Source organism: Capra hircus, chromosome 19, assembly GCF_001704415.2.
Source record: "Capra hircus breed San Clemente chromosome 19, ASM170441v1, whole genome shotgun sequence".
NCBI classification, from domain to species: Eukaryota; Metazoa; Chordata; class Mammalia; order Artiodactyla; family Bovidae; genus Capra; species Capra hircus.
Window position 1 is genome coordinate 31,415,407 of NC_030826.1, and position 13,277 is coordinate 31,428,683.

At 40.9% G+C, this 13,277-nt stretch overlaps 1 protein-coding gene across 1 annotated transcript in view; it reads right to left on the reverse strand.

Moving 5' to 3' along the window:
• The window catches only part of HS3ST3A1 (heparan sulfate-glucosamine 3-sulfotransferase 3A1), an 83,511-nt gene continuing 78,116 nt past the window's right edge, over nt 7,883–13,277 (reverse strand). The window contains exon 2 of the mRNA XM_018064680.1: nt 7,883–9,852. Within this exon, the coding sequence (XP_017920169.1) occupies nt 9,231–9,852 (622 nt within the window). The 3' untranslated portion in view covers nt 7,883–9,230. The remainder of the gene's footprint in view (nt 9,853–13,277) is intronic.

The window sequence follows — 13,277 nt, forward strand, 5'->3', positions numbered from 1 at the left end:
ACACCAGATTATACACTTCATGGTTTAAGATGGTAGATTTTAAGTGTATTTTATCAAAGAATTTTTTTAAAGATCCCTTTTTAAAAAGAGAGTTCCAGAGATCCCTTGGAAACTAAGTAAATTCCCACGAAATTCAAGCCAAGTGGATTCAACTATTTAAACCTTAGATGTCAGGACATGAAATAATAGATATTGTCTTTTTGGGTCACTCGATTGTGATCTTTGGGCAAGCAAGAGGCAAGAAGCAGAGTCCTCATTTCTAAAAGGTTATCAATGGTGATTCTCTCAGCAGTAAAGGATTCACAGAGTGAGGTTCTATCTCTTTCTCGAGCAGGGAATGGATGGTGCAGTTGGCAGAAAAAGTCAGAGTAAAAAAATCCACAGAAAATAGCATATGTCAGTGGAAAAACATGGTCTGTCTGGACCAGATCAAAGTGATGATGGAGGCAATGATTAACACAAGAATGAATAAGTTTCTTCATAGCTATATTTTACTGTTCAAGGTGGGAGGTAGTCTGTAAATTAAAGGGCCAAAAATGGATGGATTAAGAAAGTCTCAGTTTAGAAACTGTTATTAAGGACTTTTTTTAAACAGATTTTTTTTTCCCCAAAATCCAGAAAAGATATGGCCATAGAGTCAAGGATTGAGAACACCAGGGCAGCAGGAAAAAATGGGAAGTAACTCACAGCTCAAGGGTAGTCGTGGCTCCTCTGACATTGACACATGTGGCCAAGCAAGAGAGGAAGGAAATGTCTGGTGGCCAAGCTAGCACTGATTCTTATTAATAAAAGCAAATTTCAGTCACAATTTTTAAAAAATGTTTGGTGAGTTGGACAAATGATTGAACAGATATAGAAACTGTATTTTATTTTTTATTATTTTTTGACAGTGCTGCACAGCATGTGGGATCTAAGTTCCCTAGCCAGGGATTGAACCCATGCCCCTTGCAGTGGTAGCCCAGAGTTTTAACCCCTGGACTTCCAAGAAGTCCAACTGGTGACAGTCTTCAGTGGACTACGGCAAATAGTTAAAGTGATGGAAATGATAATCATTTTAAGAGACAGAAGAAAAATCGTTTTGACAGCCCCAGCCATAAAATGCTTCCAGACATTTCAGTTGGAATAAACTTGACAGTACAGTTTATCCTGTGCATTTAAAGAGAAAATGAGAAAAACTGAGGTTTAGTGGTATTTGAATGATTCATGCAAGATTTCATCCTTTCTGGTCAAATCAAGACTATTCACAAAATTATCCACAAGTCCTGGGGTTTCATCATGAAGGCACAGAAAGAGCTGATGAATTGGAACATCATTTAAAAAAATAGAGAGAGAGGAAGAAGATAGGGTTAAGAAAACGGATGGATTGGACAAACCATGGGTTCCTTTCATGGTCTATTTAAGAAGGAAGTGTTCCCTAGAGAAGGAAATGGCAACCCACTCCAGTATTCTTGGCTGGGAAACCCTGTGGACAGAGGAGCCTGGTGGCTTGAGTAAATCTAATGAATCTAATGAAGTGTTAGTTAACTCTAATGAATGTATAATCCTATTATTTATCAGCATGGCTATATCCCTGACCTGAAGCAATGAATGGGGGAAAATTTAAATAATGCAGGAAATGAGAAAGACTGGTTAGAAAGGTGATAAAGAGTCAGACAAAGGCGGGCAGCACAGTTTTAGACACACAGCAGACATCATGGTAAGAATACTAGAAAAAAAGCTGGTGGTAGTGGTTTAGTCATGCAGTCATGTCTGACTCTTTGCGACCCCATGGACTGTAGCCCACCAGGCTCCTCTTTCCATGGAATTTTCCAGGCAGGAATACTGAAGTGGGTTGCTATCTCCTTCTCCAGGGGATCTTCCCGACCTGGGGATTGAACCCTGAGTCTCCTGCACTGCAGGCAGATTCTTTATCGATCCACCAGGGAAGCCCAGAGAACAATTAAAATGATGATGATAAAGCTGGAGAAACTAGAGTGAGAGTCAGTTAAATAATGAAGGTGTCATTGGAACAAACTGGCCTGAAAAAGAGGGAAGAGACTGCTGAGAGAGATCAGGACACACGCTGAAGGACTGATGAGGGAGACGGACTCTGGACATTTTGATCACGTGCGAGATTTGCAACTTGAGTTAGGAGACAGGATGAGGCTGGTCAAAAGAGATCTGCTTCCAATTTTTCTGTGTATTCATTATATATGGCTCAGGCTAGTCGAGTTTTCCATTCTATTGATACAGAACTTTTTATTAATGGCCTCATCAAATAGCAGGGGCCAAACAGTCTGAAGAGGAGCTCATTATTTATGGCTGGGTGGAGGAAGAGCTGGATGTGTTGAGTACAGAATAATTTTACAGTTGAAAGCCGAGGCTGCTTGGTGCTTTTCATCTTTGTGGATAAGAAGGGATAAGAAAGCTGCATCCTCAAGAAAGGTTTCAATGCCAGATGCTTGGATACTGGAGGGAAGGGTGTTCTTCTCTAAAAAGAACTTTTCCTAAAATGAAAAGTGTTAGTTACTCAGTCGTGTCTGACTCTTTGCAACCCTGCCAGGCTCCTCAGTCCATGGGATTCCCCAGGCAAGAATACTGGAGTGGGTTGCCATGCCCTCCTCCAGGAGATCTTCCTGACCCAGGTATCGAACCCATGTCTCCTGCATTGCAAGCAGATTCTTTACTGTCTGAGCCACCATGGAAGCCCAAAATGAAAAGACACATTCTAATAAAAGGTGAAGAGCATCAAAGAAGGCAGAATAAAGGCCAAGTTTAGAAATAAAAAATAACATGATTTTGGGGCCAGGTGGTTACCAAAAGCGAAAAGTAACAGTAAAGAGTCTCAGTGAAAACAAAGGAATGAATCTAAAAAAAATAAGGATGCAAGATGACTTTTGGTATAGAATTTAGATATAATAAAATGTTGAGGGGTAAGAGGTCACCTAGAAGAGAAATGATATGGAAGCAAGAAGGGTGGAGGGAGAAAAGGGTGCAAAGATATTTGTAAGTTATTCAGTTGATGGGACATGTGGAGTTTGTTGGAAATGCTTAAGAGCTATAACAGACTAAACTTTTTTTTTTTTCAATTTAGAAATGAAAGAAACTATTCAGACCTAACTACAGTATAAATATGCTTTGAATCATTCTATATAAACGTAAGTTATTATTATTCTAGAATATTTACTGGGAGTCTTTGTGACAAAGAACAATTGATCTGAGCTTTAAAGGGTAAGATCAAGTGGTCTGAAATAAGAACTAGGGTTGGCTCTAGAGGTATCAGTTGATGGTAACTCATCAAGAACTCTTGTTCCCTCTGAAAAACTGCAGGGAAATGACCGTCAAGTTTTCTCACTTCCTACTGTTCCTTGGTTGACCAGCTGTTGCAGGCTTGAAATAAAGAAATCCGAGCTTAGATAAGGATTTGTGGGAAAACAGGTGGGAGAAACATGCCTCTGCCCAGACCAGAGGCAGACGACCTTTCAGGAGTGGAATGCCAAGTCGCTGACCCTGGCCCTTGAGGTCAAGGATGAAGGGTGGGGCCCTGGAGGCCTGGGAAGTGTCCTTCCGAGAACACCTCCAGCTCCAGTCAAAGGCGTGCCCCCAACGTTCACCTCTGTTTCATCCATCTTCCTGTGGGCCCTGTTTTTCCTAATGTAAATACCACTGGGGAAATTGAAATCCATCTGACCTTCGTCTCTCCTGGTGTCTATATCAGATAAACAGACTACTTTCCCTAGAGCTGAAGCTGAGAGCAGCTGCCTTAGGGGGACTGCAAGTATCTGAAGTGTGGACTGGACAGCACGTAGCACGGTGCCTTTGAAGAGCGGGTAGAACTTAGACCAGTAGGTGAAGCCCATGAGGACACCAGGGATCCGTGGACACAGGTAGGTGAAGGCGGAGAGAAGGTACTTGGAAAGTGGAAGGGAGCAGGGAGCTTGGAGGTGAGAGGGGAAAATCTACATCACTTCTCTTTGCAATGAAAAGAAGCCCCCAAGGATGATAAATACTCGATGTTTACTATAAGAAACATGTGGACCATAGTTTAACAATGTGTGGACTAGACAGTAACCTTGACACCTCTGAGAAATTAGAACGCTAGAAATCTAGCCTCATCACATACCAGCCAGCCAGAGCTAGCAAAGGACGCCGTTTCATCCTGTCCGACCCTTTGTACCTAAAAGATCAGACCCAGGATGATGGGAATGGAAAGGGCTCAGAGCAGAATGTATGATCCTTCTTTCTTATTACCTTTTGACAGTGAAATTAGAGGAGAGTTAAGATGTTGAGCATAGAGCTATTAAAAGAACACAGCCAACAGTTGGAAATTTAACTAGAAAATTAGGGTTATAGCCTGAAATATACTCACTAAATATCTTAAATGTCCCACAATGGATTCCTATATTAGAAGCTATTTCTATTTTCAGCTTTATTTCCTCCTGACTTAATAAAAATCCATTATTTTATTACTCTGTATTTGAAGTTGCACTGCTTTATAGTTTTCCCCAATTCATTTTTTTTTTTTAAGTTTTAAAGGTTCTAAAATTTCATGATGTGACAAACAGGTTTGTGCTTTTCCTATCCACTGTTCTTACCTGTGTAGCTGAGACTGAATGCAATCTGTTTTCACATTGATGAAGATATTTCAAGGGCCATAAACTCCACGTAACACTGATGCTTCTTGATGTTTGGGTTTTGAAAGTCCCATTCTTCCACACAAGCATAGGTGGGGGTTTTATTTCTATGCTAAGACATATTTTTTAAAAGATTGTTTTCTGATGTGGACCATTCTTTAAAGTCTTTATTGAATTTGCTACAATATTGCTTGTTTTATGTTTTGGGTTTTTGGCCATGAGGCATGTGGGATCTTAGCTCCCCGGTTAGGGATTGAATCCAAATCCCCTACATTGGAAGATGAATTCTTTAAAAAAAATTTTTTTTTATTTTTTATTTGGCTGCATTGTTAGCTGTGGTGCTCAGGCTTAGTTGCCCTGTGGCATGTGCAATCTTACTTCCCCCCACCAGGTACTAAATCATGTCCCCTGCATTGGAAGGTGGATTCTTAAATATTGGACCACCACAGAAGTCCCAGAAGGTGAATTCTTAACCAATGGACTGCCAGGAAAGTTCCTATCCTAAGACTTTCACTGGGCTGAAAAACTCCATATTTTCCTAATTTGGGGAACCGTACCTTCTCTTTGATTCTATGGTGAACACATCAAGGACCTGGTAGAAAATGTAGCAGTAAGAATTCATCTTCCTCTGCTATTACTCATCCACTAGGGGTCAATTATAAACCACCGCAGGTCCATCTGAATTTAGCAGATTGACAGAAACCTAGGCATTTACCTCTATTTCCTGACACTTGGTTGCATCAGGTGACAAGAAATACTGTCAAGGCACTCTCGTGGAGGAGGACTGAAGCTGTAAGCCTTGAGCTTCAGAAATACTCTAGAAATGTTTAATATTTTTTCATGTGAACCTGTTTCCACTTCTCAGAAATGCAGCCATCCATTTGTTACAAGCTGCTTCTGTGTCTCAGTTGTAAAAACCCAGCTCAGTGAAGTTTCTCTTTAGTACTTCTCTTGACAAGGCACACCCTTAAACTCTGATCTGCTTACTATAATGGAGTCATTTATAGAGTGAGAGAGAGAAATGTTTTCAAGAGAAAACCTAGAGTGCTGAGTGAAAGAATTACCAGTCAAGCACTAATTAGAATCTGTCTTTTTAGATCTGGTTTGGACACACACTAGCTGTAACTGGTTTACTTCTTCAGCTGGGAACCATCATTGGAACATCATTGGACATTTTGGGTGTGATGATTCTTTGTGATGAAGGCTCTCATGTACATTATTAGATATTTGGCAATGTCCCTGGTACTGATTCACTAGGAGTACCCTATACGCTACCATGCTTATTTAGAACCCCGAAATATCTCCAGACATCACTTGGGATGAAAAATTGTTTTGAGAACCACTGTCTTCAACCTTAGTTTTCTTATCTGTACAGTGACGGAATGTGAGTGGAAATAGGTGTTGATTTAAGGAGAAAAGATGCCTTTACAGGTAATCTGCTACATTCACATAAACTATTATATTATTGCTTTACAGGCAGATTTTATTTATTCACATATTAAATGCTGTTTATCTTCAAAGGTATCAGAGTTGGCAGATCTCAGCTGACAGGATAGAAGTGTTTGGAAGAAACTTATCCTCTTTACCAGCCAGCTTCCCTGGTGGCTCAGATGGTAAAGTATCTGCCTGCAACACAGAAGACCTGGGTTCAATCCCTGGGTTGGGAAGATCCCCCGGAGAAGGAAATGGCAACCCACTCCAGTACTCTTGCCTGGAAAATTCCATGGACTGAGGAGCTTGGTAGGCTACAGTCCATGAGGTCGCAAAGAGTTGGACACGATTGAGCAGCTTCACTTTCACTTATCCTCTTCACAACTGCAAAAATCAAGAGTTAATTGATAGACACATCAGTGTTTTAAACCCCTGCACAACCAGCAGAAGAAAGGATTCAAGTGTCAAATGGGGATTTAATCCTGATCACTGTCAAGGTTTACTCTAACTTTGAGGATCTTTGAAAATAAGATAGTTGGAGTGGGATTAATACTCCAGGAATAATAAATATCCATTCTCTAGAAGCTTATTGATCTCTAGTCAATAGACTAAATTTTATTTCTCTTAGAATTTACTAATCAGAAGAATTTATACACTGTAGACATGGCCTCAAAAGCAAACAATTCAGAATGAAGCTGCAGACCTCTGGTTGTTCTCTACATCTGAGAGGACAGCAGCAGGTCAGTGGACATGACTGTGGAGCAGACAGCTTGGAGGAGGGGTGACTAAGAGGCTCAAATCAAGAGCACAGCCTATGTCTTAGGTGACGTAGCCAAACGGACATAAGAAATCTGAGTCCAAGTCCACACACAGCAAGGGGAAATATCACATAAAGGCAGAAATGAAAAATTCCTGTTCTGGGGTACACTGACCTGAGATATTCATACACTTGGTTAGGATAAAGAACTTCTACCATTCTTATGAAATCTTAGAAGGTTTTCCTGGAATGCTCTGTAGTCATCCATTTAAAAAGTCATATGAGAAAACAAAACAAAACAAAAAATCTACATGCAAGAAGAAGTTCTTTGCACTCAAATCTGTTCTTTTATTATTTCTCAACACAAATAGATGAAGGCTGCTGAATACAATGGTTAGATGTGCTTGTTTCCTTGTGCGAGCCACCTTTGGGTGAGGCCAAGCAAATGCTTATGAGAGAATCAGAAGCACAGACATAAGAGAAAAGATGAAAAGAGTGTAAAATGCATTTCTTGTTGCTGGTAGTGATGATTCAAGTAGAACAAAAAACAGGCTGTAGCGTCAGGAAGTTGAGGGCACAGAAGGGAAGGAGATCAGCTGGGAAAGGGGACCTGGATTTGGGGTCTACTTAACCCCCATAAAAGAGAATAAATAAATAAATCCAGAGATTTAAAGCAAGAATAGGATACCTAGAAACTTGTTTTTTTTTTCTTTCATTTTAATCCTGTGTTAGACTTCTCAAGAAATACATAGTTCACTCAATAATAGCATCTCTGTCAAATGCACAATAAAACTTCGTATTTCAAAACAACGTTGCGTTCTTTTGATTGACAAAACTGAGAAGAAAAAAGAATACTGTTTTAGAGTACTGGAGTGTCTGGTCCTTTATGTTTTGGCAGACATGGAACACTTCCATGAGACTGGAGACATTTTCCTCTTGGGTTTAAACCTGTAATAAAATGTTGCTGACAGACTAATTATAAATGTTTTATATAGTTTGTGCATATGTGCTCTTCTCTAAACCAATTTAATTCCCATTAATGCTAATCTGGTTAATGCCCACTCAGAGAGGAAAGGAACACTCTTAATAAACTATTGATTTATTTGGGCTATTTAAATGGGGAACAGGCAGAAACAGATGGGAGAATAGAAAAAAAAAATCACTATTTTACCCATATCTGCATTTCTTAGAGTATTTTCCAAATATTAATGAATATTATATTATAATTGGTATAAAGAGGAAATGGGGAAAAATAAAGTGACAAAGTGACAGCCCTCCCTCCACCCATAAAAAACTGAGGGCCTTGTAAATAAGATGGTTTTTTTTTAGTTCTAGCTCCAAGGTTAGAAATAAGATGTTATAAACAGAGGCAGACTTTCTTTGTTACAAAAGAGGTTAAAAACTGAGGTTGATATTTGCAAACTCTTACTGAAGTGGGTTTTTCTTTAAGAAAAAAAAATTAGGTAATCAAAACAAGAATAGGTAAATTCTGCCCCTACCACAGCTTGTCCTGCTCCTAGTGTCAGTAGCCACCTTGTTCTCCATGCAACAATCCAGTAATTCCCCTCACTTCAATTCAGTCGGGATTTCCACCTCTTGGGGTGCTTTAGCAAGCCAAGACTGCCTCTTAAAAGACATTGTGTCCCGGACAGAGTAGTTTCCTTGACCACAACTGTGTAAGATGTCTGAGAGCCATAGGCTTGCCTAGAACTCAAAGCAACAAGAAACCCTCCCCAAACTAGCCAAGCATTTCTAAAGGATGTCTATGCCTTTTCCATTCTTCCTGGGAAGAGTGGCACAAAACAGGGAATAAGTGGAAGATGGAGTTTTGTCAAGGGTCCACCATCTGGCAGTAAGACACATCACTTAACCTCCCTGATTCTCAGTTTCTTTATCTGTAAAATGGGGAAAATAGCCTTCCTGATCTATGTTGTTTAATCACAGCTGAGTATAAGGATCAAGAAAGCTATAGTTGATATCCGAGAAGTGATGGGTAACCATACAGAATTATTAATCGGGAAAAGGTTTAAGAAAAAGTGGCACAGGAACAAAATTAAAGGGAGAAAAACATCAGGAGAGATATCAGTTTTATCTGGGCTGTGTTAAAAAAGAGAGTGAGCTATACTCTCAGGAATTTCTTGAAAGTTTTAATGGTAACTGACACTCATACTTCATAACTGTGCACATAAAACATAAAATAAAGATGGAAAATGGAGATTCGTGCAGGTTTCCTTTTTTACCGAAACCTTTGCGGTTGGTTGTTCATGCCAGTGAGGGTGGAGAGGAGAACAATCTCTTTAACATTCATGGGAAAAAAAAATACTGAAACAAAATATCGGCAGCGCAAATATTAAACTGCTTTTTCTCTACCGATTGGTAAAAAAATATATTATCTTCTGATATTTTCTTTTTCTTTTTAAATTATAGGTTCACCCGTCCCAGCCGAAGTCGTGGCCCGTCATCTGGTAGAACTTGCGGTTGAAGGGCCGGTAGAAATCCCGCAGCTGCCGCAGCACCTGCGCGTCGATCTCGGGGTGGGGTCTGCCCTTGGTCTTGCCCAGGCAGTGGGGGCGGCCGCTGCCCTCCGCCTTCTTGAGGCAGGGGAAGCCCTTGGTCTGGTTGAAGTAGAAGTGCTTGTCCGAGATGATGCGCTTGAGGCCCAGGAAGTCCTGCACGCGGCCCAGCTCGCCGGCCGGGTCGCGCACCAGGCGCTCGCCGCTCACGAAGAGCATCTGGCGGGCGGGGAAGTGGCGCAGCCAGCGCTCCAGGTGCTCGGCGTACAGGCCGATCTGGATGGCGCTCCACGAGCGGTCCACCAGGCCCGCCGAGCGGTTCCGGAAGGCCAGGCTCTCGAAGCTGGGGATGTCGGGCCGCTTGGAGAGCGTCTGCGTGTAGTCCGACACGGCCCGCGTCACCGGGTCCCGGACCACTACCAGGAGCTTGGTGTCCTTGGACATGGCCGAGATGCGCGCGGGCGCCTCGCGCGTCACGAAGTAGCTGGGCGTCTTCTCCATGGTGATCTGGCCCTCCAGGGTCCTCGGCATCAGGTCCCTGCGCGGAGCAAACAGACCAGGGCGGGTCAGAGGTCACAGCTTTTTGGCCACACGTCTCCAAGTCAACACTTATTTAAAAATTGATTGTTAATGGGAGGTTAATTGCTATACAATGTTGTGTAAATTCCTAGTGTACAACAACGTGAATCAGCTATAGATATACACATACCCACTCCCTCCACCCTCCCCTTCATCGCACCCATCGGTCCCATCCTACCCCTCTAGGTCATCACAGAGCATCAAGCTGCAATGTCAACACTTTTAATCCCGGCTCCATCTAATTACAGTTGTAGAAACATGAAAAAAAGCAAGCCGAATTTCAGAGCTGAGAGATACAGGAACATCCCTCTGAAGCTTGGAGGTCAGATATTCTCTTTCCACCTAAGATGTGAAGGCACCTTAGTTTAGAGTACAAGGAGTAGGATTCGACCTTCCCTGAGATCCTCTCCTGGTGTCACCTCTCCCTTACTTTCTGCCGCATCCAGCTTTTAGAGGGTCCTGAATATCTGACCTGAGAACCTCAGGTCCCTGGGTGGAGCAGAAAGGCACATTAGAGCCTGGAGCCTGAGTGCCTTCCCCAAATGGGCTCTGTGAGCTTCTTTCTAGGAGAGCAAAAGTCTTAGGCACCCAGAGCCAGGCGGCCTGAGTTGAGGTACCAATCGCTCCCCTTACTAGGTATGTGACTGTGGCCTCGGAGAAGCTGCACAGACACTCTGCACCCCTAGATCCTCGTGGATGTACTTTACGGGAAATAATAATACTATTTTGACCTCCTACGGTTGTTGTGGTGTTGTATAATATTAAAGGTATTAATATACCTTGATAGGTTAGAAAAGTGCCTGGCACAAAATAAGTGCAATGTAATTTTTTTATAATCATCAATCCACAAGGCTGTAAGAAAATAACCTTGATCAAACTCTTTTAGGTGAATTAGAATATTGTAATAAACACAATTATACAGCAGTGAGATGGTGTTAAAATACCCTGAGCCCTTTTTGTGGTTTTCTTATAAACAAATAAATTATAATCAACATAATATCATTGTGTAGTACACAAAATATTTCTCTTTATAATTTCTGAGCTTTCCTATAACAAACAAGACTTATCATATAATCCATCTTTTATCATCTAATAATTTGAAATGCCACTGTTACAATAGTTTAAATATCGTGGTCTCTCTATTGTCATGTTAAGTTACTATCATGTTATAGTAATATATTTTAATGTACATCAAAGTAAATTCTGACTCTGTTGTTCAAAACATTCTTGATGATTCTTGTCTGTTTATTCTTCCTGACAAATGTTAGAATCACTTGTCATGTGGGGGAAAAAAAATTCCTGTTGGAGTCCTATTGGAGAGATTGCTACCTAGTTCAAGCATGAGAAAGGATGGGTTTCAGAGCCAGTCCAAAAGTATAAGCAGGTGAAATAAAACCTATGTACTTTTTGAAAAGTGTACTGCCATTAAATCCACTATTTATCATAGATTTGAAATACGTATCTGTATGTTGTTGTTTAGTGGCTAAGTCGCGTCCAACTCTTTTGTGACCCCATGGACTGTAGCCCACCAGGCTCCTCTGTCCAGGGGATTTTCCAGGCGAGAATCCTGGATCCCTGGGATCTTCCTGATCCAGGGATGAAATCTTGTGTCTCACGCACTGGCAGGCAGGTTCTTTACCACTAGCGCCACCTGGGAAGCCCCAAGTCATCGAATACTGGTGCTTTTGGGGGTTGAGGATAAGAAGGGGACTAGAATCTTCAAATACATTTACAGTTTCTTCTGTGGTTACTGTTTTTTTGTAATGATCTGCTTCATCTTCGGTGAATTTTGTCAATTAATATTTTTCTAAAAATCACCCAGTTGAGTAGCTGCAGTTTTATGCCCTGTCTCAACTATAATTTTGTGGAGTTTTTTCCTTTCTTTCTAGTTTGGTAGATGACTTTTCAAATTTACTTATTTGCATTTTACTTTTTTAATGACTTATTATTTTTCTATTCATGCTTTGCTCTTCCAATTTAATTAACTGAATGTTTAGTCATCTCAAGTAATAAAAACATTTTGAAGCTACTATTTTCCCTTTAAGCACAGACTTGATCAGATTCCCCAAACTTCGACATGTACTGTTGGCCATTTGCATAACTTCACAAATATTTAGTAATTGCACTTGATAACTTTTCCCTTTTGGTCCAGGCATTAGAATTGCTTTTACTTTTATTAAATTCTGATGGTTGACTTGCTGGTTTCATTCATAATTTTATTATTAATTTCTATTTTACCTTTGTAATAAAAAATGCACTGTGTGTTACATGAGTCTGCTTTTGTTTGATTTCCTGCAATTTTATTCCTCTTGTATACTTGCTAATTGTATATTATGAAAAATTTCAAATATACCCCAAAGTAGAGAGTACTATAACATACATCTCACATAACTTACATCCAACTTCAAAAAGCAACTGACTGCCAATTTCATTTCCTTCCTAACCCTCTGTGTCAACTCCCCCATCACCCCAAATGAATTACTTTGACGTTTATCTCAGACATCATGTCAATTGCTTCACAAACAATCTGTTGCCATGTGCATTTATACCTGGCACAAATTCTTCAACATTCGTGGCAATAAGCCACTGATGCTGGCTTAGTTTAGTGATACAGATCTCCTCACCATTTGCTTTCTTTGATATTCTAGTCAGCTTATCTTTACTTTTCTTTTGGAGGAGAAATGATAATTAGATATCTGATTCCTGTTGCTTTTTTCCTTGTTGATTTAAGAAATCTGCAATTCCTTTTTCAGAACTTTTAACTGTGCTCCCATCCCCCATTTCTTAGACACAGCCGAAGGTCTGGGTAAGAAAAAGCAAAGACCAGGGAGGTCTGTGTTGACACAAGGGAGACACAGATGGTCAACTGCCTGTGTAATGCTGGGGCCACACAAAATCCAGATTTTGTCACTATGTACGTGTGTATGTATGTGGATTCGTCACATATATACGCACACATATGGGCTTCCGTCAAGGCTCAGCAGTAAAGAATCTGCCTCTAATGCAGGAGACTTGGGTTCAGTCCCTGGGTCAGGAAGATCCCCTGGAAAGGGGAAGGGCAGCCCACTCCAGTGTTCTCGCCTGGGAAAGCCCAGTATTCTCGCCCAGAAAAGACTGGAGGGCTACAGTCTATAGGGTCACAAAAGAGTTGGACAGGACTTAACAACTAAACAATGACGACAACAACAACAACAACAACACCACCACACACACACACACACACACACATATATTCCCCTTCATGGAACTGAGAAGTCCGCTAGACCAACCTACTTTGGAAGCTAAGTTACACTTTTATAAGATAAGCCAGGAGATCTATACAGAAACTTTCGGACTATCTCAGGGAAGAAAATTGGATCAAATGTGTGAAAAAGTTCTGGACTG